This window comes from Anas platyrhynchos, chromosome 5 (genome assembly GCF_047663525.1).
Source record: "Anas platyrhynchos isolate ZD024472 breed Pekin duck chromosome 5, IASCAAS_PekinDuck_T2T, whole genome shotgun sequence".
In the NCBI taxonomy this organism is placed as follows: Eukaryota; Metazoa; Chordata; class Aves; order Anseriformes; family Anatidae; genus Anas; species Anas platyrhynchos.
This window is the reverse complement of record NC_092591.1, coordinates 3,200,656-3,225,333: the sequence shown is the minus strand read 5'-3', so window position 1 is coordinate 3,225,333 and position 24,678 is coordinate 3,200,656. Positions and strand designations below refer to the sequence as shown.

The 24,678-nt window shown below is 63.1% G+C and overlaps 3 protein-coding genes across 11 annotated transcripts in view; 2 read left to right on the top strand and 1 right to left on the bottom strand.

Moving 5' to 3' along the window:
• Nucleotides 1-606: 606 nt before the first annotated feature.
• On the top strand, nucleotides 607-9,987 carry PYGL (glycogen phosphorylase L). Of its 2 annotated transcripts, XM_072038071.1 has the most exons (21): nucleotides 607-712; nucleotides 1,507-1,881; nucleotides 3,681-3,782; nucleotides 4,704-4,782; nucleotides 4,958-5,061; nucleotides 5,314-5,445; nucleotides 5,720-5,831; nucleotides 5,911-5,993; nucleotides 6,422-6,565; nucleotides 6,677-6,769; nucleotides 6,932-7,078; nucleotides 7,309-7,472; nucleotides 7,563-7,677; nucleotides 7,778-7,879; nucleotides 7,956-8,103; nucleotides 8,220-8,278; nucleotides 8,432-8,573; nucleotides 8,727-8,934; nucleotides 9,014-9,148; nucleotides 9,469-9,535; nucleotides 9,674-9,987. In XM_072038071.1, exons 2-21 carry the CDS (start codon nucleotides 1,639-1,641, stop codon nucleotides 9,866-9,868), a joined length of 2,574 nt encoding a protein of 857 aa, XP_071894172.1. In that variant the 5' UTR covers nucleotides 607-712; nucleotides 1,507-1,638; the 3' UTR covers nucleotides 9,869-9,987. The 2 variants fall into 2 exon arrangements, with proteins under 2 accessions (XP_071894172.1, XP_038035994.1); XM_038180066.2 differs by lacking the exon at nucleotides 607-712 and having other exon boundaries at nucleotides 1,407-1,881.
• ABHD12B (abhydrolase domain containing 12B) lies at nucleotides 9,984-15,069 on the bottom strand. 2 transcript variants are annotated; one of them, XM_038180079.2, is made up of 13 exons: nucleotides 14,906-15,064; nucleotides 14,185-14,312; nucleotides 13,673-13,775; nucleotides 13,436-13,555; nucleotides 12,471-12,501; nucleotides 12,333-12,378; nucleotides 12,109-12,238; nucleotides 11,998-12,038; nucleotides 11,761-11,840; nucleotides 11,589-11,671; nucleotides 11,049-11,127; nucleotides 10,813-10,937; nucleotides 9,984-10,515 (listed from the first exon to the last, which is right to left on the bottom strand). In XM_038180079.2, exons 1-13 carry the CDS (start codon nucleotides 14,998-15,000, stop codon nucleotides 10,494-10,496), a joined length of 1,083 nt encoding a protein of 360 aa, XP_038036007.1. In that variant the 5' UTR covers nucleotides 15,001-15,064; the 3' UTR covers nucleotides 9,984-10,493. The 2 variants fall into 2 exon arrangements, with proteins under 2 accessions (XP_038036007.1, XP_071894176.1); XM_072038075.1 differs by lacking the exons at nucleotides 13,673-13,775; nucleotides 14,185-14,312 and having other exon boundaries at nucleotides 10,379-10,515; nucleotides 14,906-15,069.
• Nucleotides 15,070-18,082: 3,013 nt separating this feature from the next.
• NIN (ninein) overlaps nucleotides 18,083-24,678 on the top strand; it is a 56,175-nt gene continuing 49,579 nt past the window's right edge. For 4 of the 7 annotated variants that reach the window (XM_038179892.2, XM_027459534.3, XM_038179889.2 and 1 more), the window contains exons 1-2: nucleotides 18,682-18,816; nucleotides 22,920-23,123. In XM_038179892.2, the coding sequence (XP_038035820.2) occupies nucleotides 22,941-23,123 (183 nt within the window). In that variant the 5' untranslated portion in view covers nucleotides 18,682-18,816; nucleotides 22,920-22,940. Of the gene's footprint in view, nucleotides 18,213-18,681; nucleotides 18,817-20,833; nucleotides 20,972-22,919; nucleotides 23,124-24,678 lie in introns of those variants that run through there. The other 3 variants (XM_038179886.2, XM_072038069.1, XM_038179887.2) reach the window with 2 other exon arrangements.

Genomic DNA, 24,678 nt, shown 5'->3' with positions numbered 1-24,678 from the left:
GCACCGCACACCCCTGCAGCCCCCAAAACCCAACGGCACCGTGCCAAATCCTAAAGGATCCAAGCACCAGCCCTCCCCAAACGTCTTTCCCCGAGCCTTTCCCTCTCCAAGCACACCCACGGGGGAGTTATTTCGGAAATGCCGGGACAGGGGATTACCGGGGCTGGGTGTGGGAGGCTGCTTGGGGTGGTTCCTGCAGCCAGCCCCTGCCCTGGTGCCAAATTTTGGCAAAGATGGGTGGAAAAGACAGAAAATAACCTAGAAACTAAGTGATTTGGGGAAATTCAAGTGGGAGCCCAGCGCACCACGGATGCAGGAACCCATAATTTGGGGTGGGGGAGCCCCTGGGGGGCCGGGGGCAGCACCCAAAGGCAAGGGCAGAGCCCCTTGTGGGGCCCAGCACCCCCTGCACAGCCCCGCAGCCCTTCTCCAGGCACCCAAATTCACCGTGCCCGAGCTCCCACCCAATAATCCTGTAAAAAAAATAAAATAAAATAAAATCAGGGTGGTTTCCCGTGCCGCACGCAGCAGCGGGTTTGGTTTTTCTCTCCTTTCTGCCCTGCCTGGGCAGGGAAAACGCCCGAGAAGCCTGCGCAGAGCTGGGGGGAGGAAGAGGAAGAGGAGTTGCGCTGCTCGCCCGGCACCGGGCACTGGCTCTCCGGAAGAAGAAGGGCAGGAGCCGGTGGGGCACAGCAGGACACGGGGACAGGAGGTGCTGAGGGGGGGCCTGGAGCTGAGTGGGGGGTCCTGGGGGAGTGGGGAGGGGAGAGGGGAAATGGGAGGAGGGGAAGGGGAAAAGGGGAAAAGGAGAAGGGGAAAGGGGTGCAGGGGAAGGGGGTGCAGGGGGAGGGGAGAAAAAGGGGTGCAGGGGAAGGGGGAGAAGGAAAAGGAGCAGAGGAGGGGGTGCAGGGGAAGGGGGTGCAGGGGAAGGAGAAAAGGGGTGCAGGGGAATGGGGAGAAGGGAAAAGGGGGCAGAGGGGGTGCAGGTGAAAGGGTGCAGGGGAAGGGGGCGCAGGGGAAGGGAAGAAGGGAAAGGGGGCGCAGGGGAAAGGGGAGCAGTGGAAGGGGCGCAGGGGAAGGGGGAGAAGAGGAAGGGGAGAAAGAAAAGGGGTGCAGGGGAAGGGGAGACAGGACAGGGGGAGCAGGGAAAGGGGGTGCAGAGGAAGGCGAGCAGGAAAAGGGGGTGCAGGGGAGGGGGAATTGCGAAAGGGGCGCAGGGGAAGGGGGTTGGGGCAGCGCCCCAGCAGCGCGGCGCTTCCCCTTTGGGACCGGAGGCGGTGCTGCCCGCCCCATTCCCCACCTCCCTTCCCCCAAATCGGTTCCTCCCCCGGCCTGCCGGTGCCTCCCCCCTCCCCTCCCACCCCTCCCACCCCTCCCGAGGGCCCCGTGGCCGCGGCGCCCGCCCCACGCGTGGGCGGCCCCGGGGCGGTGCCGGCGGAGCGCGCTCGGTGCGCGCTGCCAGCCCCGTCCCCGTCTGTGTCTGTGTGTGTGTCTGTGTCCCCGCAGTGTCCCCCTGTGTGTCCCCCCGTGTCCCCCCGTGTCCCTTCGTGTCCCCCCGTGTCCCCTTGTGTCCCCCCGTGGTGTCCCCGTGTCCCCCCGGTGGTGTCCCCGCGGTCCCCCCGCGGTGTCCCCGCAGCGATGTCGCGGCCGCTGTCGGACCAGGAGCGGCGGAAGCAAATCAGCATCCGCGGCATCGTGGGCGCCGAGAACGTGGCCGAGCTGAAGAGGGGCTTCAACCGGCACCTCCACTTCACCCTGGTCAAGGACCGCAACGTCGCCACCCCCCGCGACTACTTCTTCGCCCTGGCGCACACGGTGCGCGACCACCTGGTGGGGCGCTGGATCCGCACCCAGCAGCACTACTACGAGCGGGACCCCAAGGTGGGTGGGGGGCACCCGGCCCCCGGAGGAACCTCGGTAGACCCCCCGGGAGTGGGAAGCTGCGGGTTTGGAGGGCTGGAGCCCCCTTGGCACCCCTCAGTACCTCTCGGCACCCTTTGGCACCCCTTGGTACCCCTCAGCACTCTGGCACCCCTCGGCACACTTTAGTGCTCTGGCACCTATCAGCACTCCTTGGCACCCCTCAGCACCCTTTCGCACTCCTCAGCACCCCCTGACACCCCCTGCACCCTTCAGCACCCCTTGGCACCCTTTGGCACCCCTTGGTCCCCCTTGGCACCCCCTGGCACCCCTCAGCACCCTTTGGCATTCCTCAGCACCCCCTGGCACCCCTGGCACCCCTTGGTCCCCCTCGGCACCCCCTGGCACCCCTCACATCCCTTGGCACCCCTCAGCACCCCCTGGCACCCCTCAGCACCCCCTGGCGCCCCTCAGCACCCCTTGGCACCCCTCGGCACCCTGTGGCACCCCCTGGCACCCCTCGGCACTCCTTGGCACCCCATGACACCCCTCGCACCCTTCAGCACCCCTCAGCACCCCCTGGCACCCCTTGGCACTCCTTGGCACCCCGTAACACCCCTCGCACCCTTCAGCACCCCTCAGCACCCTGTGGTACCCCTCGGCACCCCCTGGCACCCTTTGGCACCCCCTGGCACCCCTCAGCCCCCCTCGCCCCCCCCTGGCCCCGCACAGTTTCCCGAGCAGCGCCAGCGCGGGGCGCAGCATGGGAACGGCGCCCGCCGTCCCGCAGCAAGGGCGTGGGGGCCGCCTGCCAAAAGCACAGCGAAGCCTTCTAGGGTGAATGAGCTGCAGGGAGAAAAGAACCCGAAACAGGCCACGGGGAGATCTCGGCTGGCACCGGGCACCATGGCGGGGCCGAGCCCGAGCGATGCGGCGGGTGCGGGAGCTGCTGTGCCAGCACGGGGCTCTGCCTGCCGAGGGATTAAGCCCTAATCCCTTCCTGACACCTGCCTGGCCCTGTCGGCTCCGATTTATTCCCGTGCCCCCCTTGCTGGCACCGCATCAGCCGGCGGGAGCTGGCACCCCGTGTCCCCGTGGGGTGAAAAATCCCCCTCGAGGGATCGGCCACCCCCCCGGCACCGCCGGCACCCACCCAGCCAGCGCCCGAGGAGGTCCCAAGGAAATCTGCGGAGTCAGCAGCTTCCTCCAGCCCCAATCCTGCCCTAAAACCCGCCGGTGCTGACACCAAGGCTCGGCTTGGGGTGGCTTACACAAGCCTCCGTGTTAGCAGCCACGTGCCCGGCGGGGTCTGCGGCACCGCAGCCATCCCCAAACCCCCCCCTGGGGTGCCAGGGCCTGAGGAGGTGGCCGGGTGCCCCCCCCTCCGGCAGCAGTTCTGCTTTTTCTGGCTTGCTTTTGCAGCTCGGGGTGACGTTAGGCAACTCTTTAAAGTTTAACTTTGTACCGCGGTGCCCTCGGGGTGACCATCCCGGAGCTGTCCTGTCCCCGGGCAAACAAAACGGGCGCTGGCCTCCGCCTGCAAAACAACAGCGGGGCCGGAGCCAGCGTGGGGTGGGAGGGCAGAGATGGGTTTGGGGGGGCACTGCTGGGCTCCCTCTGCCAGCTGCAGGGAGATTCCTGCGGGAAAATGGGAGGCCAGGCCCTGCGGGGGAGCCGCAGCCCTCAAATTCCTCCTTGCGTCGGGATTTTTTTCCTCTTCCAAGCCAGATAACAGCGGGTGGGAGCTGCGGGGGGGGTGGGTTTGGCCGAGATGTCTCCGGCCTCGCTCACACTGCCCGTGGGCTGTTCCCTCCCTGCAGAGGATTTATTACCTCTCCCTGGAGTTCTACATGGGGCGCACGCTGCAGAACACCATGATCAACCTGGGGCTGCAAAACGCCTGCGACGAGGCCGTCTACCAGGTGAGCGCCACGAATTTTGGGCTCGGGGTTTAGCTCCTGCTATCAGCCGCCTCCGAGGCGGCACCCACGAGGCCGTCGCTCGCTGCAACCCATGGCAGAGGGGGTAAAACCTTGGCCTCCCTCAACCGGCGGCACTGGCACGCCGCTGCCTCTCGTCACCGCGTGGCGCTGGGGCCGGGGAGGATTTTTTTGGGTTTTTTTTTCCACCCTGCCCCGTGCTCCTGCCCCGCCTGCCAAACAGCATCGCGCACGGCTGGAGCGGTTGCACAACAGCAGGAGCAGCACCCGAGCAAATATGTGTTCAAAGGGAGAGCAGCTTATTTTTAGGGCTTTTTTAAATTAATTAATTTATTTTTTTTAACCTGCTAACCTTGCAGCGAGGCCAACAGCCCGGCCGGGGGCAGGTTTGTAAAAGGAGGAGACGGGGAGGTTGCGTAGGGGTTGCGTAGCCGTGCCGCAAATCCAAACGCTCAAATTTTCCGAAAATAAAATGTTTGGCGGGACGTGAATCGCTCCAAAACATTTCTGGGGGTGGTGTTCGAGGCTTTGGGTACGAGTCGGCGCTGAGAAACACCAGCAGGGTTGAGGCTGGGCTCGCCTGGAGCCGGGTGGTTTGGGAGGAGCTGGCAGACCCGTTCTGTTTGGCGAGGTGGGAGGGGGCGGCTCAGCCCCGGCCGTGCCTGTTTTATTTCCTGCTGAGCTGCCCGAGGAGTTTTGCATAGGCAAAACCTCTTCCTTGATGGTATTACGGGCTGGAAATTTGGCGTTTGCTTGTGCAGGCGCCGCATCTCCGAATGTCTCTGAGCCTGGGTGCCTGCCCCTAGAGCTGGGATGGGCCCTGCCCTGCACTGGGCAGCACCCAAGGGTGCGGGGTGGGTGCTCGGGCAGCCCCCAGCCCCTCACTCCCCTCCTCTCCTCTAGCTGGGGCTGGACATAGAAGAGCTGGAGGAGATCGAGGAGGACGCCGGGCTCGGTAACGGCGGCCTCGGCCGGCTCGCAGGTGAGGAAACCCCAAAAAAAAGATCTCGTTCCCTGCATGGTGGCACCCAGCGGGGTGGCACCCGCACCCCGGGGGGCTCCCTGCTCCAGGCACGAGCTGCTCGCAGCCGTCCTGGGCTCCCTTGGGGGAAAGATTTGGGGTTTTTCTCGCTCCATGAGCTCCCTGGCGTTGGCAGCCTGCTTCCTCGACTCGATGGCGACGCTGGGGCTGGCGGCCTACGGCTACGGCATCCGCTACGAGTACGGCATCTTCAACCAGAAAATTCGGGACGGCTGGCAGGTAGGACGGGGGCAGAGCTGGTGCCTGGAGTGCTTAAAGCTCCCCTCGGGTGGTCTTCGGGCTCCGGGGAGACTTCATGGGGCATAAAGGGGCTGTGGGGCAGCTGGGGAGGGGACTCGGTGTCAGGGGTGCTCTAGGCCGCACGGAGCAGGCCCGGCCGCCATCACGAGGCCGGGCCCTGTTTTGGGTGGCCTTTTTGGGGCTCGTCCCCATTTCGGGTGGCCCCATCAGCGCTGTGGCTCCCTCGGGCAGGTGGAGGAGGCCGACGACTGGCTGAGGCACGGCAACCCCTGGGAGAAGGCCCGGCCCGAGTACATGCTGCCCGTGCACTTCTACGGCCGCGTCGAGCACTCCGGCACCGGCGCCAAGTGGGTCGACACCCAGGTAGGGGTCACGGCCGGGTGGTTTGTCCCATAATCGGGGGGGCTGTCCCCAAAAATGTGCCCTAAAGCACCCCCAGAAGGGCTCAGTGCCGTGCACGGCCTGCTGAAATTGGGTTTCTCCTCACGAGCACCTCTCTATTTTTGGGGGGGATTTTGGGGAACTGAGGGTAACTGGGGTGGCACTGTGCACGCAGCCCCGGCTGGGGGCAACCCCATTTGGGATTGGGGGGGCTCCATTAGGACACGGGGACTGTGCAGCCCTGCCAATGCCCTAGGTGGTGCTGGCGCTGCCCTACGACACGCCGGTGCCCGGCTACATGAACAACACCGTCAACACCATGAGGCTGTGGTCGGCCCGGGCCCCCAACGACTTCAACCTGCGGGACTGTAAGTGGGGGCTGGGGGGGGCTGAGGGGGTCAGGGAGCAGTGGGGTCACCCCAACCCCATCCCTTTGTTGCCCCGCAGTCAACGTCGGGGATTACATCCAGGCGGTGCTGGACAGAAACCTGGCTGAGAACATCTCCCGCGTCCTCTACCCCAACGACAACGTAAGTTGGGGTCTGGGGGTGTTTTTAGGATGGGTGGAGAGGGTTTGTTGTGCTGCAGAGGGGCTTTAGGGGGGCTGCAAACCTCCAGGTGCCCCCGGTCAGGGATTGCTGCAGCAGGGACGAGCCCATGCTTGGGCACAGCGAGGAGAGGAGCACGTCCTGCTGAAGAATTATTCCTCAAATCCCCAAAATATGAAATTTCCCTGGCGCTCAGCGATGCCTCGAGCCACCCTAACCCCATTCCTAGGGGCATTTTTTGCTGCATGGCTGCTCTGCCGTGCACGGGGACACGCTGATGTGACACGATGTGACACGAGGATGTGACACGATGCGATGTGGCCCCAGCCCTTCCCTGGGCGCAGCAGCGTGCTCGGGGGCACGGTGTGACCCCACCGGCCCCGGCAGCTCCCCGCTCCTCTCCCCGGCAGTTCTTCGAGGGCAAGGAGCTGCGGCTGAAGCAGGAGTACTTCGTGGTGGCCGCCACCCTGCAGGACATCCTCCGCCGCTTCAAAGCCTCCAAATTCGGCAGCACAGACAGCGTCCGCACCGTGTTTGACTCCTTCCCCGACCAGGTAGGGGCCGGGGTTGCTCCATTTGCCACCTCCCTGCTCCGTGCCCGGCTCCGGGCAGGTTTTGTGGGCTCCACGGGGTGTCCCCGAGTGCCACCCTCTGTCTCCCTGCAGGTCGCCATCCAGCTGAACGACACGCACCCTGCCATGGCCATCCCCGAGCTGATGAGGATTTTCGTGGACATTGAGAAGCTGCCCTGGAACAAGGTGGGGGAGCAGCTGCATGGCTTTTTATTCCCCCGTTGTGTTGAACTCTTCCTTCCCATCTTCACATCTTCCCCGTCTCCACCTCCTCTTGTTGGAGAGGGACGATCCTGGCCCCGCTGCCCACCCGGGTGGGCGCTCAGGGCTTCGTGCTGCTGCCCGCAGGCCTGGGACATCACCAAGAGGACGTTCGCCTACACCAACCACACGGTGCTCCCCGAGGCCCTGGAGAGGTGGCCGGTGGACCTGGTGGAGAAGCTGCTCCCCAGACACCTGCAGATCATCTACGAGATCAACCAGAGGCACCTGGACGTGAGTTCTTCTTTAAACCCTAAATTCATCCTGGGGAAGGATGAGGGTGAGAGTGGAGCTGGTGGCTTGGCCCCCTGAGCTGCAGCTGAGCTGGAACAGCCCCACGGGTGCCCCCCAGCCCCTCTCTGTGGGGCCAGAGGGGTCTGGGTGTCCAGAGACACCCACGGGAGGCAGCAGGGCACCCAAGGGGGTGGCTCACCGTCACCCCCTCCCCTGCCTCCCCCCTGCAGCACATCGCCTCCCTCTTCCCCGCCGACGTGGACCGGCTGCGGCGCATGTCGCTGATCGAGGAGGGGGGCACCAAGAGGATCAACATGGCTCACCTCTGCATCGTCGGCTCCCACGCCGTCAACGGCGTGGCCAAGATCCACTCCGAGATAGTCAGGACCCAAGTGTAAGGGCAAGGGGGGAAGGGGAGGCACTGGGGGATCCCCCCTCAGCTCCCAGACGCTGCGGTGACGCCGTTCTCCCCTCGTCCTCGCAGCTTCAAGGATTTTGCGGAGCTGGAGCCCGAGAAATTCCAGAATAAAACCAACGGCATCACCCCGCGGCGCTGGCTCCTGCTCTGCAACCCGGGGCTGGCGGAGCTCATCGCCGAGGTATAACCCAGGGGGGCTCCCAGCCCCAAATCCATCCCCCTGGGGTTCTCGCCCTCCATCGGCATCTCGCCCGAGTCCTTCTCCTCTTCTCCTCCTGCAGAAAATCGGGGAGGATTACGTGCGGGACCTGAGCCAGCTGGCGAAGCTGCACGACTTTGTGGACGACGACCTCTTCATCCGCGAGGTTGCCAAAGTGAAGCAGGTGAGGGGGGCACACGCACACGGGGTGCGGATGCTGGGGAGCAGGGGGCTGACGCCCTCCCCGCCCCCTCGGCCAGGAGAACAAGGTGAAGTTCGCGCTGTACCTGGAGAAGGAGTACAAGGTGAAGATCAACCCCTCGTCCATGTTCGACGTGCACGTGAAGAGGATCCACGAGTACAAGCGGCAGCTGATGAACTGCCTGCACATCATCACCATGTACAACCGTAAGCCACCATGGTCCCTGCAGGGACCCACAGCATGCCCGGGGGTGCAGGAGCATCCCTGGCCCCCGGGGCAGCAGCTGGCACGGAGGTGACCCCCATCCTGCCCTCTCCTCCAGGCATCAAGAGGGATCCTACAAAGCTGTTTGTTCCTCGGACGGTGATCATCGGGGGCAAGGTAATTTGGGTTTGGGGGAAGCCCTTGGAAATGCCCTAAGGGGTCTGGGTGCAGGTTTTGTCCTCAGTGGGTCCCCGCTGACTTGGGCACGTGGGTGCTGGGTGCTCCTCGCCTGCCCCAATGCGCCAGGCTCACCCATAGCCCTTCTCCTAGGCTGCCCCGGGCTACCACATGGCCAAAATGATCATCAAGCTCATTAACGCCGTGGCTCAGGTGGTGAACAACGACCCTGTTGTGGGCAGCAAGCTGAAGGTCATCTTCCTGGAGAACTACCGGGTCTCCCTGGCGGAGAAAGGTGTGCCAGGCGGGGAGGGCGCAGCGGCTCTCCAGCCCGTGGCTCCGTCCCCACGGGGCAGAAGCTCTAAAATCCTTCAGCAGGACTGAGACAAAGTCCTGAGAGCAGGTTTGGCGTCACCTCAAGTGGCTCGGTGCATCTTCTTGTTGGCAGTGATCCCCGCGACCGACCTGTCGGAGCAGATCTCCACGGCGGGCACCGAGGCGTCGGGCACGGGGAACATGAAGTTCATGCTGAACGGAGCCCTGACCATCGGCACCATGGACGGGGCCAACGTGGAAATGGCCGAGGAGGCGGGCGAGGAGAACCTCTTCATCTTCGGCATGAGGGTGGAGGACGTCGCGGAGCTGGACAGGGAAGGGTGAGGACTGGGAGGTGTTGGTGGGGTCACTGCGGGGAACCCGAAGCTCCCCCGGCTCACCCCAAACCTGCCCCGCCAGGTACGATGCCCAGCAGTACTACGACCGGCTCCCCGAGCTGAAGCAAGCTGTTGACCAGATCAAAAGTGGCTTCTTCTCCTCCAACGAGCCCGACCTCTTCAAAGATGTGGTCAACATGCTCTTCCACCACGACCGGTGAGGCCACGAACCCGTCCCCGGGGCTGGGTCCCCCCCCAGACACCACGTACCCGTGGGGAGCAGCCCCTCCCCCAGCCATCCACCCGATAACACCCCCGTTCCTGACCCTGGCGTTGAGCAATTCATGTTCCCCAGGTCCGAAAGCCTCCCTATGGGTGGCACTAGATGTGTGCTGCCTTAAAGTTTGGTTACTTTAGGGCTAGGCTGTGTTTGGGTGATGACCTCGTGTGGCCCTGGCAGCCCGAGCTGCCCACCAAGACTCGCTCCCACCCGCGCGTTCCTCTTCTCCCTATTTCCCCCTTCCCTTGCTGCTGCAGGTTCAAAGTCTTTGCGGATTACGAGGCTTATGTCAAGTGCCAGGAGAAAGTCAGCGAGCTCTACCTGGTGAGTGCCAGCTGGGGAACCAGCCCAGGAACCTGTCTCCCCATCCCGGGGAAGGGATCTGGCACGGTGGGGCGGTGGGGACGGGCTCGGAGGCCAGGTCCCCGCGGGTGCCACCTCCATCCCCGTGGCTCTCGCCAGAACTCCAAGGCGTGGACCAAAATGGTGATCAGGAACATCGCGGCGGCGGGCAAGTTCTCCAGCGACCGCACCATCAAGGAGTACGCCCGGGACATCTGGCACGTGGAGCCCTCCGACCTGAAAATCCCCCCGCCCAACGAGCCCAGGGAGGTGGCCGAGGACGGGACCCCCAACGGGACGGAGGCGCGGGCGTAGCGGGGGTACCTGGAGGGTGCTGCTGCTGCTGCTGCTGCTGGGGGAGTTTTATAGGGAAAAGCAAAACTGTTCTGCCCTGTTGCTTGCGGTAGGTACTAAAAATAAAAGTGCCGAGCAGAGCCGGAGGGGTGTTTACTGGAACCTGAGCCGAGGGGCTGGGCTTGCTTGCAGCAAAGCTAAAGCCGAAAGCGGGCGCACGAGGGCTGCGCGTGGCACGGGGTGGGGAGCGCAGCTGGGTCCTCGCGATGCCAAAACAGGGTTTGGGTTTTGGGGTGCAGCTCTTGCTGGTCGTAAGGCGTCAGCTCCAGGGAGGGGAGGAGGCAAGGAGTGTTGGCAACGCACCCCCTGCACCCTCACCGTGCCCTGCAGCCACCCGCACCCTGCCCCGCGCAGCGCCCCCGCTCCTGCTTGCTCCGTCCTGTCCCTGTAGCAGCAATGTCACGGCGCTGTCCCATCCCCAGCAGCGATATCTCCATCCCCCGAGCATCCTGCAGCATCCTCGAGGCAGCATTAGGAGGTTTCTCAGTAGTTTATTACGTACAGAAGTACGGTCAGTGCTGTGCCGGCTTCCTGGCGCGGGGCGTGGCGGGGGAGTGCTCAGGGGGGCTGCAGGCGGGGGCTGGCGTCACTTCATGTTCAAGAAGTCCCTGCAACGAGACGCAATAAACCTCGCGCTGTGCCACCGACCCTCCTGTGCTGCTCCAGAGCATCATTTCGTGTCCCTGGGGGTGGGGCTGGGCTGCGCTTTGAGCCAAGCTGCGTCCCCGTGCCGTCCCTGTGCCACCTCCCTGTGCCACGAGGAGCCATCGGGGCTCGAAAAATGCCACCAAACCCCATGGGGACGGGAAGGAAAACAGGGAAGGGACCTGCACGGTTGCTGCAGGGGACGATGCACCCCGGGAGGCTCGTCCTGCGCCCCCACATTGCCACGGGGCAGCACTCACTTGACCAGGGCGGGCAGCTCAGGGTTGGAGGAGATGTAGTCGTGGCCCAGGCCCAGCTCTTTGGGAAAGGTGATGAACTTCACCTTGCTCTTGTCCTTGTAGGCGCCGCGTGCCGTCTCGAAGAGCTGGGTGGGAGCAGGGTTAGGGGCGTGCATGGCCCCTCCTCAGGTTGGTGACCCCCCCACGGGGGTCCCAAACCCTCTCCCTGGACCACCCGCAGCCCCCCCGGTGCCCACCTTGCGTCCCAGCTGCACGGGCAGCACGGCGTCGTCCTCTGCGTGCAGGATGAGGAGCGGGCAGGCCAGCACCTTCACGCTGCGGGGGGGCAGGCACGGTGTTGGGGTCAGTCCAGAGCCCCCCTCACCCCACTGAGCATCCCCGATGTCCCTCACCCCAAATCCAGCCCTTTGGTGTCCAGGGCAGCACTGCAGGGTGAACCAGAAACTGTTCCCCTCGAGATCTTAATAACCTTAAACACCATTTGGGGGTGCTGTGACTGCAAAATCACCCCCAAACCAGGCAGCTTTTTGCAGAGGTGCCCACAAACACCAAGGCAGGAGGACCCCACAGCGCGTGGGGTGGGATGCGAGCGCACCGCGCTTGACGGAGCGAAAATAAAAGGCCATCAAATGGTGACGTAGCCCGATAATAATGTGGATTTCTGACCTTGCACCCAATAAAAGGCACTTCTGAGGCATGAGTAAGCTGAGCAAACACAGCGCACGCTGCAGCGGTGGCACGAGATGCCCGCCCCAGCCCCCTCGCTGGGCACTCACTTCTCATCGTTGCGGAAGAACATGTTGGCCAGAGCTATGGAGTCCAAGATGAGGTACTCGAAACCCGGGAACTGCCGGTAAATCTGCCCGGGAGAGAGCGGGATGCTGGCTGAGCCGCTGATGGGGTGAGGGGGCAGCGGGGACAGCCACCACGCAGGGCCACCGGGCTCACCGTGGTGATGGGGACGTGGGCGGCCGCCTCGCGGATGCTGTTGTAGGGTGACTCCAGCACGATGGCATCAACCTGGACCCCTGAGAGCAGCACGGGGTGGGAGTCAGCATTGCTGGGGAGGTTTGGGGTCAAGGAGGATGGGGACAGCGGCTTGTCCCCGCCCGATGCTCAAGCAGAGCCATGGGGACCCCTAAAATTTGGTGAGCGGCACGCAGCCAACCCAGCCCTGGAGGTTACCTCGCTCCTCCTGCAGCTTTCTGGCCGCGTTCGTCGCGATCCTACAAGAAAAAGAGATGAGGGTGAAAGGGGGGTACCCACGGCATGCCCCTCACCTGCCCCCACACCTACCCGGTCCCCAAGGAGTGTCCCCAGAAGATGATGCTGCTGTTCCCACTCCGCGCCTTGACCCAGTCGTAGAGCGCCAGGACGTCGGTGGTGAAGCCGCTCTCCGTGGGGTACCCGCTGGAGTCCCCATAACCTGTAGGGGACACGTCTGGGGGGGTCACGGCCCCGAGGGGACGGTCCCCAGGTCCCCAGGGCATGGCTCAATGAGGGGCAGGGGGTGGCCGTACCTCGGTAGTCCAGAGCCACGATGTGGAAGTCGGCAGCCCCCATCAGCTGGTGGAGGGGTGGCACAAAATTATGTCCCCACCTCGTGTCCCCAAAGCCAGCACGAGCCGAGTGCCCGGCACGTCCCGGTCCCCACTTACCTTCATGAACTGGACCCGGTGGCTCGCAGCCCTGATGGGGAACGCGAGGATAAAAATCGGGGTGTGCAGGGGGTAGGGGGCTTCCCCCGCTCGGCCGGGGCACAGCCGGCTTGGGGACACCGTCACCACCAGGGCTGGGTCGCACGAGGGACAGCTGCATGCTAAAGGGGACCCCAAAGCACCCAGATCCTGTACCCCAGGAGCTAAAGGGGACCCCAGAACTTCCAGGGGACGGGATCTGGGTGCTAAAGGGGATACTGAAGCACCCAGATCCCATAATCTGGGAGCTAAAGGGGACCCCAGAGCACCCAGGTCCTGTACCCCAGGAGCTAAAGGGGACCCCAGAACTTCCAGGGGATGGGATCTGGGTGCTGAAGAGGACCCTGGAGCACCCAGATCCTGTCCCCTAGATGCTAAAGGGGACTTTGGAGTACCCAGATCCCATCACCTGGGAGCTAAAGGGGACCCCAAAGCACCCAGATCCTGTCCCCTGAGAGCTAGAGGGGACCCCAGAGCACCCAGATTCCATATCCTGAGAGCTAGAGGGGACCCCGGAGTACCCAGATCCCATATCCTGGGAGCTAAAGGGGACCACAGAGCACCCAGATCCCATCACCTGGGAGCTAGAGGGGACCCCAAAGCACCCAGATCCTGTCCCCTGAGAGCTAGAGGGGACCCCAGAGCACCCAGATCCCATATCCTAGGAGCAAAGGAGTCCCCAGAGCACCCAGATCCCATATCTTAGGAGCAAAGGGGACCCCAGAGCACCCAGATCCCATACCCTGGGAGCAAAGAAGTCCCCAAAGCACCCAGATCCCATCCCCTAGGACAGCACCACTAGGACGCGTGCGAGGTCTCATCGGGTTCAACGCCCAAACACAGGTCCCCAAACCTGCGCACCACCCATGCGAAGGGAGGGCAGCTGCCACCCCCCCAGGATGTCACCACAGCCTTCGGGTACTCGCCTGGTGCCCCCGTTGCCGTGCAGGTAGATGATAATGGGGTGAGCATCGCCCAGCGCCTCCTCGTACCAGCTCTGCTCCTGGCCCCGCGCCTCGGCCCCTCTGCTGCCCGGCACCGTGTGCCTGCGGGGACGGACGGGGGCTGTGGTCCTCCACCGGGGGAGGACGAGGAAGAAGAGGAAGAGGAGGAGGAGGAAGAGGAGGAGGAAGAGGAGGAGGAGGAGGCCCAGCCCTGCTCACCAGATGCCGACGGAGACGCCAGGCTCGGTGGCGAGGCGCAGGCTGACCGTGTTGTTCAGCAGCAGCGCCGGCTGCCGCAGGTCCGTGAAGAAGGGGAAGGCCACTGGGGGGGACATGGGGGTCATCAGCACCCGGGAACCCCATAACCCAGCCGATTTTGTGCACCTCCCGCAGCTGCACGGTGCTGTTTCATTCAATAATTCACCCCAAAGCCCAGGGTTGTGCCACCACCACCACCGGAGGACGGCCCTCGGCCACCTCGAGGCTTCGTCCCACGGATGTTTTCGTGTGCCCACGCGTGTCGCAACCCCGGGCAGCAAATAGGGCTGGTGTCAGCGCCTTACAAAACGCTTACAAAACACAGCGTGCCACGGGGAGAGCCGCTTCTGCAGCTGGGGGCTGGCCCCGTGCCATCAGAGTGGACTCCCCCCCACCCCATCCCGGCCCTCCTACCCCAAAAGCGGCACCCCAAAAGCTCGCCCAGGTGGAGCTCTCCCCGCCGGGGCACTCACGGAAGTTGAGGAAGATGAATTTGGTGAGGATGACGGGGAAGAGGCGGATGAGGAAGGGCACGGAGACGTAGACGAGGAGCAGCTCCAGCAGGAGGGTGCGCAGCCGGGGACACCGGCCCAGCCAGCCCCTGCCAGGGGACACAGCCCCGTGAGCACCCCAAAGGGTTTGGGGCACCACCCTTGGGGCTCATTTAGGGCTGAGCCCTCCCACCCCATAACTTTTGGCTTTCGGGGCTGGGGCCGAGCACCTTGGCGCTGCCTCCCACGGGGCCACGAGTGGGCAGGAAGGGCAGGGCAGGTGCCCGGCAAGCAAAACCGGCAACCGGGAGTCACCGAGCAGGGGCAACGCCCGGAGCCCACGCAGCCCAGACCCGTTCCCGGAGGCATCCCGGAGGCATCCCGGAGCCACGGGAAGCTGCGCAATCCCCGGGAGCCCAGCGGGGGAGTTGGGAAAGAGCTCGGGGAGCCCCCGGCGCTGCGGGGAAGCGGAGCAAAGGGAACCCGGGAATGGGATCGGCACGGCCGTGCCCCCCTCGGGCTGTAGGGCAGGGGGGTGACCGGCCCCCAAGCACAGCTCGGACCCCCCCGGTGCCACCGGAGCGCAGCGGGAGGGCTGCGAAGGGCGAGGGCGCCCCCGGTGCCACCACGGTGCCACCCCGAGAGCCCAAAGCCACCCAGGGCACGGCTCGGGCACGGCTCCGGGATCGGGTCCGGGACTCACCGGGAGGGCTGGGGCCGGGGCCGGGCCCCTCCGCCGCTGTCCCCGTCGCTGTCGCCGCTCCCCGGAGCCTCCCCGCCGCCGCCGCGCCGCCGCATCGTGCCCGCAGCCCGCCGGCGCGCCAACGAGGCCACGCCCACCGCCGAGGCCACGCCCACTTACGAGGCCACGCCTACTCCGTGACCACGCCCATTCACGCCCCCATTCATGCCCCGCCCGGTGGCCACGCCCCTTTTGTGGTCGGGACACGCCCATTGGGTGCGGCCGCCCGGTGGCTCCGCCCACTCGGGCACGCCCACCCACGTGGACTCGCCCCCTATGGGGAGGGGGTGGGGGGTGGGGGGAGATGCAGGGGTTAAAGGGATTGGGGGGGGGGGGGAAGTACCGGAATTAAAAGGGAATTAATGAGGGAATAAAAAGACAAGAAATAAAAATAAATTAAAAAATAAAAATAAATTAGAAAGAAGAATAAATTTAAAAGAATAATAAATTAAAAAGAAGAATAAATTAAAAAGAAGAATAAATTAAAAAGAAAAATAATAAAAATAAATTAGAAGGGAAAATAATAAAAATAAGTTAGAAAGGAAAATAATAAAAATAAATTAAAGATAAACATAATGAATTATAAAATAAATAATTAAATTTAAAATAAAATAAAATAAAATGAAATAAAATGAAATAAAATGAAATATAAAATGAAATGAAATGAAATAAAATAAAATAAAATAAAATAAAATAAAATAAAATAAAATAAAATAAAATAAAATAAAATAAAATAAAATGTGAATATCCAATAAAATAACTCCAGCTGCCTCTCGGTCCCAGCAGGAGGCGCTGAGCCGCGCTCCCCGTCCCCATTCAGCTGCCGGTGCTGCACGGGGCCCGGCCCCACATCCCCCTGTCCCTATATTCCCCATATCCCCCCGTCCCTATATCCCCCTGTCCCCATATTCCCGTGTCCCCTCTCCCCATATCTCCTTGTCCCTGCATCCCCATCTCCCTTTTCCCATATTTCCGTGTCCCCTTGTCCCCATATCCCACTGTCCCTGTCCCCTGTCCCCATATCCCCATATCCCCATATCCCCTGCCCCATATCCCCCTGTCCCCATATCCCTGTCCCCTCGCAGCAGCCCACCCCGTGTGGGTGCCCTGGGGGTGGCAGCAGCGCGCTGCGGCGGGGCGCGGAGCTCCCCCTTTGTTATTTTCCCTTCTCATTTCCATGGCTTTGCGCCCTCCTGGCACCGGAGGCCGCACTTGGGGACCCCCCAGCCCCACGACCCCAACCCTAAAACCCCAACCCCATATCCCCAGCCCCATATCCCCAGCCCCACCAAGCAGCCCGCAGCCCAGGGGAGCAGCAAACACGGTGCCACCCGGCCACGCATCCAAGCCAGGAGGGCCCCGTGGCCCCTTTTTGGGGTCACCGCTGCCCTGGGCGCACAGCCACGAGGCTTAACCCCCAGTTTTCGGGTGGCAGCCGCCACGCGCGGCCGTGGGAGGCAGCTTGGGCTCAGCAGGCCTGATTTTGCCCAAATTCCTGCTTTTTTTTTCCTGTGCCACACGTGACGGCGAGCAGAGGTTTCCTTCCTCCGAGCTCGCCTCGCCAAGCGCCGGTGCCGGATGCGACGTTCGGCTGCAGCTGCTCCCTTTGGGGAGGGGGGGTTCCCAAAATAGGCTGGCGGGGCTCCGCAAACACGCTTTCCTCCCATGGGAAAAGGGGGAGAAAATATATCAGGATGCCTCCGCAAACAGCCGGTCCTGGGAATGAGTCAGGAATTCTCCCCCCTCGCCCCGCAGCGATGCGCCCTTGGCGCTGCAGAGGCCACGCGAGCTGGTTGGGGACACGGGGACACCGCGCTGGCTGCTGGCCCCATCGCTGGGCACACGCGAGCACGCGTTGAGAGCCTTTGTTCGGTGGCAGCCGTGGGTTTTCGGGGCTGTTCCGTGGATTAGCAAGGAGGAGGGTGCGGGGGATGAGGTCCTGGCACAAGCAGGGCCAGCAGCAAAACAAAGCAGCAGATGGTTTCAGCCGCGCATAATGGAAGTGCTCGGACCAGGGGATGAGAAAGCAAATGTTGGAGAAGAAAAAGAAAAGAAAAGAAAAGAAAAGAAAAGAAAAGAAAAGAAAAGAAAAGAAAAGAAAAGAAAAGAAAAGAAAAGAAAAGAAAAGAAAAGAAAAGAAAAGAAAAGAAAAGAAAAGAAAAGAAAAGAAAAGAAAAGAAAAGAAAAGAAAAGAAAAGAAGAAAGAAAAGAAAAGGAAAGAAAGAAAAGAAAAGGAGACCCCAGCAAGTGTCAGAGCAGCAGAAAGCTGCAGAGAAAAATGGCAATGTTGTAAAACAACCCCCCGAGCCCTCCCCCAGCACAAAGCCCTCTGTGCTAACATCTGTCCAGCAAACCCCTCACCGAGGCCCCGTTCCCATCACAGTCGCCTCTTTCACCCCGATTTTGTGGGGACGTGCCCCATGGCCGGGGTCCCGCTCCCATCCATTGTGTCCCACCGTGGTGGCACTATCACAGAAGGCCGTGACATTCGGTGTGGGTTCACGAGGACCGGGGCTGCTCCAGGTGCCACCACACCTTTATTGGGGTGTTCAGGTCCTGTGCCACGTCCCCTGTGTCCCCACAGCTGTGGGGTGGCACAGCAGGCCGGCCCAGCTCCTGCAGGACCCCGTGGCTCTCCAGTAGGGTTTCCCACCGAAGCGAGGCTTCGTCTGGCCACGAGGTTTTTGCTTCCCTCCCTCCCAAACATTTTGCACCCTCAGACCAATTTGAGGTTCATCCTAAAGAAGAGGAAGGTGCCTAACGACCAGCATGGCCTTCGAGTTTTAGCAGAGAGGCAAATGAGTGCGTGCCGCAGCGGGTTGCGGGGTTGCTCAACCCCTTACTAGCCATCAGAGAAGCCACAAGCCACAGCCCCGGCTCCCTGGCGAGGGGGGAGCCGGGAGGGTCCCCATGCTTTAATAGGGCCCCTTTTTGGGGATGTTCTCCGGGTGGGGACCCGGGTGTCACCAGCGGGGACGCACGGACGCGCGGGGGGGACCCGCGTTGCGCGCGGGCTGGGGGGGACGGCGTGTCGCGATACCGGCTGTCGCGATACCGGGCGGGCAGAAGGAGGGGTCCCGGTGTACGGCGGGGCGGGGGCGGCGCCGGGGGGGCGGCTCCCGGCGCACAAAGGGCCGGCGGCCTCCCCGCGCCCCCGGGGCCGCCCCCGCGCCGAGGCCCAATAAACGCCGCCGCATTTGAACCGGGCGCCTCCCCCGGCAGCCGCGCTCCTGCTCCGCACCGCTCCGCGCACCGGCAGCAGCGCCGGGTGAGCTGGGGCCGGGGGGGGGGACCCCGGTGCGGTGGGGGGGACCCCAATATTGGGGGGTGATGGGGATGGTGAGGAGGGGAACCCCAACACTAGAGGGTGATGGAGAGGGTGGGGGTGATGGGGAGGGGGCACCCCGGCACCGGGGTGGTCCTGGGGCGCAGCCCATCACCCTTTAGAGGTTGGGTGCTGGTGGGGGGGTCCCTGGGATGTGCCAACCCCCCCCAGTAGCCCTTTAGTGAGGGTGGTGGCGCTCCAAGCAGGTGAGCGGCACCGCGGTTGGGGTGCCCGCTCCGCCGCGACCCCCGGGTGTTTCGCCCTTCGTCCCCCCCCCCCCCCCCCCTTGGGGCCGCCCCTAATACCGGAGGTGCTGCGCGCCCCCCTCCCGCCCCGGGCCCTCCCGTTCCGGGGAGGCGGCGCCGGGCCGGCTCTGCCCCGGCTGTGAAAGCCGCAGAAAGCTGCCGGGGGAGGAACTGAAGGCAGCGGGGGGGGGGGTTGTCGTTTGTCGCCGCCGAAGCCCCCCCACCGCTGCAGCAGCAGCCGGTCCCCGGTAGGAAGCCATGGGCACGGCGGCTCCGGCGCATCCTGGGCGGTGGGCGGCACGGTAAGGATAAGGGGGAGCGGGGGGAGCCCCAAATCGGAGATTTTTTTTTAGGGTCAGCGGCAGGAGATGGGGTCCGAGGTGTTTTGTTTTTTTTTTTCCGTGCGCCCTGCTTGGCGCAGCCGCATCCGTCCTTGCGCATCGCCTCCAGCCCCGGTGCCGCAGGGATGAGGGCGCTCGGCGCCGTGCCTGGGTGCGGGGGGAGCCGTGATTCAGCCCCGGGGGGGGGTGAGCTCCGTGGGGGCTCTGCGTGCCGGCAGCAGCTCGCTTGGCATCCCCAAAATCACCGCCTTCGGGTGCGCAGCGCGGGTCCCCCCGCGCCGGGGGCTCCCCGAGTGGCCGCGGCGCAAATCCGGCCAGATGGGTGCTTTTGTTTTTGCTTGGTGGCGGGCGGGCTGCTGGCTGAAAGGCCCCATTGCCATGCAAATATCGAGGTGGCGTGAATATTCAAAGCGCTGCGCAGCCTTTTGAAGCTCTTCACATCAATTTCTGGCGCTTAACGTGCCGCCGCTCCGCCGCTAATCTGGGGAGCGGGGAGGCTGGTTAACAGGATCCCCTTTATCCGCAGGATTTGGGGGGGGGGTTGCTGTGTTTTTTTTTTTTGGGGGGGGGGTGGAAGGTGGCATTGAGGTGCAAAGCAGCCCGGTGCCAGGCTGTGGAAATTATTGCGGTGCTCAATGGGGAGGAGGAGCCGCCAGCTGGACGGCTCACGGTGGTGGTGACCCCTGAAGAGCCGGGCGTGCTGCGAAGTGATTTAGGGAGCCGAAGTGATTTACTGACACCCGGGGGCTTCGCTGCCCCCTTGTTGTTTTCCTTCCCCTTGCCTTCTTGCCGTTGTGCGACCTGCTCCCTGAGAGGGGATGGCATGCTATGGGGTGGGACCTGGCGTGGGTTTAGCTCAGACATCTCCCCGGAGCAGGCGTCGGGGTCTGCGGTGTGAGCATTGAATCACAGCTGGGGTGGGCGAGACGGATCATTAGGGAAAGGAGACAATAAGCTGAGATTAATCCAGCTCCGGCCTTTTGGCTCCAGAGCCCCATTTCTGTGGCTGCTGAGCATCTTGGAACAAAACCCATCAGCGCGCCCAAGTCCTGGCCTTTCTTGGCAGCTGCGTTCCCATCACCCTGGGTGTCAAAGCGCAGAGGGAAGGTGCTGTTAACCTGCCCAGGGTGACAATGGTCACATCCTGGAGCTGCTGTCGTGTTTTGGATGTGGCCATGAGATGTGGCTCCAATGGGTGCTCTAATGGTGCAGGGATCGATCGGGCAGCGTGCGTCTCCTGGAGTTCGAGGCTAAAGCTTTTGGAGGCTGATGTCGATTCAGCATTCGCTGGGCTAAGTGGTAATTACGATTTTGAGCCTGTGTTATTTGAGTTAAATTTAGCTGGGAACGTGCTCGCGTCAGGCCGCTGCGTGGTGTGCTGTGCTCTGAAGGTTATCTGGCTCTCCGGAGAGGCTGGATTTAAAGGAAGGAAAGAAATGCTGCCCAAACTTCCTTGTCCCATTATTCCTTGCTGCCAAGGACTTGTAGGCAGAGCAAAAATTGAAGGAAAAGCCCATTTTTCCTAAACCTGCCCGGTTTCCTCAAGCTGCCCATTTGGGAGGGGGACTTAAAATGACCCATGAGGCTGAAGATAAATGCCAGCAGAGTGACCCCGGAGGGGCTGGGGGCCCCTCTCCCCCCCTCTGTGTGCCGGGGCAGCCTGGCCCAGCTGCCGCCGGTGCTGAGCGCCGCTATTATCCCGCCAGCCGCCCTCCTGCATCTCAGCTGCTGGCCCATCTGGAGCCGAGATGAAAGGGCTGGGCTTTAATTCGGGGCTTTGTGCTGCTGCTTCGTGTTCCCCCCCCCTTCCTTTCTCAGCCCTTCTCCTGCTGCCAATCCCCCCAGCCCGTGGGTTTGGGTGGCTTTGGGCACCTTGGTGCCGCTGCCCTCGTTGCGCACAGGGCAGGAGCTCCCCGGTACCTCCCGAGCCGGGCAGGTAGGAGGGTGTGGGGTGGTTTTTTTTGTTTTTTTTTTTTTCCCCTGAAGCTCTGCTGAATAATTCAGCTGGGAGTAGGCATCTTGGGTCACCTTGCACAGCCGGCTGCCTAAGATGGAGGTTGTGCAGGATGCGTGCGGCACCGCCTGGCTGCCGGCAGCGCGCCGCCACTGACCGCAGGTAGGCGAGGAGCTGGGAGGTGGGGGGGATCCTATTCATTTTCTGGGTTTTTTATCCTGGGAAAGCCTGGAATGTCCCCCTCTGGCTGTGTGGGGTTGGTGGGGTCTCTCCCTGGTTGTATTTGTAGCCTGGTGAGCTCCGGCTGTGCCTCTCTGCCAGGCTGCCCCAGACACCGTGCCCAAAAATTCACCAAGGGCCTGGCCCGAGACAGGGACTGTGCACCCCGTGCTCTTTGACCACCCTATTTTCCTCCCTGGTTTTATGGGCTCCCTACCCCTTCTCCCTGAGCATGCCTGGGCTCATCCGGGGTCAGTTTTTTGGGGCTGCTGCGGCACCGAGTGAGGGGCTCGGCTGGTGACCCCAATACTGCAGCAGCACCGGTGCCCAGGGACACGCCGGGAGGTGGCACCGAGCTCTTTGCCCTACCTAACTGGGGGAACTGGTTGTGGCGGTGTGGAATTAGGGTCGGGAAAGGTCTCTGGGGGACAGGAGGTGGCTGAACCTGAAGGGAAGAGGCTAAAAAATGCCTGGGAATTTCCACAGGGTGGTGTTTGGGGGCTCTCAAGGTGGCGGCGATGCTGGTACCCCACACCCTGGGATCGAGGGGGAAATGGGGTTACTGGTGTGAGAAGCAAGAAACCAGTTTGCTGCCTTCCCTCTGCTTGCAGGCAGCTGAGGTTTTGGGTGCTGACTCCTCCTCTGCACCCCAGGTTGAATGCAAACGCGTCTGCACCCTCCTTGGGTGCTTTGCTAAAGCAGCTCCAGAGGCTCCTGGGGGGTGAAAAACGGGGGACAGGGAGGTCGAGGAGCTTGGGTGTGATGATATGGGGCTGGCTGCATCTCTGTAGGGAGGTCTGGCTCTGCTGCTGGCCTTGTGGTGTCCCTTTGGGGTGGGAGGGCAGCCAGGCTGGGCTATTTCTGCCCCATGGACCCCACACCCTTTGGCAGGCACAGGGAGCATCCTCTCCAGCCAAACCCCGAACCCATCGAGGTCCTGGCTGCAGCACCTGCCCCGCAGGTGTCCGAATTCCCAAATTCCTGGTCGGCCTTCCCTGGTCACACCTCTGCTGCAGGGTGTGTGTGCAAGCTGATGGCTCTGACAGCTGATCCCTGTTTATTTTGGGGTGTCCATGAGCACGGCTGGTGGGGGCAGAGGTGGTGGGAGGAGGAGAGGGGTGGCTGTGCCGTGGCAGGGGGCTTGGAGATGAGCTCCCCTTTGGGATTTGGTGGCCCTGCATGCAGGGACTGTGTGGTGGCACTCGGTTGAACGGAGGCCAGCCAGATCCTGCATTTTGGATGGGGAATTTCTCTCCTTGCCCCCTCCTCCCAAACCAATTCCTGGGGCTGGGGCGCTCTGACCGGTGCCGCTTTGGAGACGCAGCTCCTGACTGGATGGAGATGGGGAGGGCGAGCCCCCGGGCGGTGCCAGGGCAGCTCCTGGGGCTGTCGGCTCGTGCAGCAGAGGAGAAATGATCCAGCTCTGCTCCGGGGCTGGCTCCGTGCCCTGCTGCTGCCCTGGCTGCAGTGCTCTGAGCTTTGTGCCCTCTCCTGGCGCAGTGCTCTGAGCTTTGCCTCCGGGCAGGGCCTGACCTCGAGTCCCCGCAGCATGGGGACAGGGCAGTGACCCAGCACGGGGACATCCAGCCCAGCTCAGCACAACGGGGCTGCGTGGCGTTGCCCCAGCTCTGCGCGCATGCAAATAATGCAAATAATGGGGAAGGTGCTGGTTTGGGGTGTCTGCGCCGTGCCTTCTTGCACCATGGTATCCGTGTGCCAAGGGGGCCACGCGTGCCCGTAGCTGCTGCCTGCCAGGGTGCAGATATCCAAAAAAAAAAAACCCACATGAGGTTGAAACTGGTGGTGTGGGCTGCTGCTCCGTCAGCCCTTGGGGTTTTTTCTGCACTGCTTTGCTGTGGGAAGTCCTAACCATCCCCATCTCCCCCCGCAGGTGAGCGCGGCAGGCTATGGGATGGATGAAGCTGAGCAGGACCAGTATGAAGCCCGCCTCAAGGAGCTCTTCGACAGCTTCGACAGCACGGGCACGGGCTCGCTGGGGCAGGAGGAGCTCACCGACCTGTGCCACGTGCTGCACCTCGAGGAGGTGGCCCCGGCGCTGCAGCAGACCCTGCTCCAGGACAACCTCCTAGGCAGGGTAAGGCCGGGGTGGGCACCGGTTTTGTCAGCCCCATGGGCACTCTCCCCGTGGCAGAGCTGCTTGGTGCTGAGTTGTTTGGACTCCAGTTTCCCATCAAAACGCAGCTTTCACAAAGCAAACTGGTTCCTTCAGGGAACAAATCCTCCTTTTCCTTGCTCGCCCCGTGGCTGCAGCCCTTCTCCTGACGGTGGCGTGGAAGCAGGAGCCGATCCGGGGGGGTTCCCAACCTTTGCATTCCCAGCGTGGCTTTTTGCTCCAATCCCAGAGATTTCCCGTGCTGCTCGGCCCCCTCAGGCTCCTGCCACGTGGATGCTGTTGTCTGGTTTTGTGGCTCACGCTCACCCCGTTCCAGCTACGAGCTCAACCCCTTCAGGCTGCTCTGGGTGCGCGAGGGACCCCAAGGAGGATTTTTTCCCCTCTCTTTGTCTGCAGGGATGGCTCGTGCTCACCACCCTGCCATAACAACCTGCCCCTGGCATTTCCCTGTATCTCCTTGGTGTCTGTGCTCGTTAGCAGCACCAGCAGCCCGTGGCTAAGCTCTGGGGTCCCCCGGGTTTCCTCGGGACCCCGTTGGGAGCGCGGTGCCGCAGATGGTGGCGCCTGGCGGAGCCGCCTTTGTTTTGGTGCTCTCGGAGGGGCCCCGTGGAACGGGAGGGCACCAGGGGGAGCGTGCTGTCTGCGGGGCCACGTGCTGCCTTTTGTGCCGGGGCTGTGCCGTGAGGATAGATGCAGGGCGCTGGGGGGAGCGGAGACACACGCGGTGCCCCCCCCGGCTCCGTGCAGCGCTTTGGGGATTAAGCGGCGCACGCTTTGGTCGGGGTCCCTCAGGGTTGTGTAAATCCTGCCTCGCAGCAGAGCTGGACCATCCCAAATGCCTCTTCTCACGCGATGCTCGCAGCAATTCCTGGCATTCTCCGGGCAGGCTGCCTGCTCGGAGCCCCGGGCCATGCGTGCAGCCCCCCCCCTGCTCCTCCAGCCCCCCCCTGCGATACCCATCAGTTATCAGCTAATATGGAGTGGCGTTTGGGAACAGCACAGTGGTGGTGCCTGGGTGATGTGAGTGGCAGGGACAGGGCGAGTCGGGCACCTCCAGACACGGGGCTGTCCTTGGTGGCCGTCCCCAGCTGGGGACGGGGAGCTCAGGTGTCCCCAAACGCTGCTGGTGCGCCACGGTGTTGGTGAGCCGCTCCCCATCACGCACGGCGCTTTTTAGCACACCAAGCAGATTTGGGGTCAGGGTGCCCCGTTCCCATCCCATCCCACCCAGAGCTCCCCATGTATGCTGCGGGAAGCAGCCCACGAGTGGGGACAGGGCTCTGGGGAAGGCTCAGTGGGGATCAGGGAGCTGCGAGGAGCCGCCGCCGCTCGCTTTCCCCTGGGCCCACGGCTGCAGACGGCTGCTTTGCATTGCTGGGGCGAGCAGGGAAAGGCAGCAGGTAGCTCGGCACATGCGCGCTCCCTTTCTAGTGCTAACAAGGCACTGGCTTCATAGGAAGCTGGTGTCAAAGCAGGCGCTGAGCCTGGAGACGTGCTGGGGACCGCTGGGCAGGCG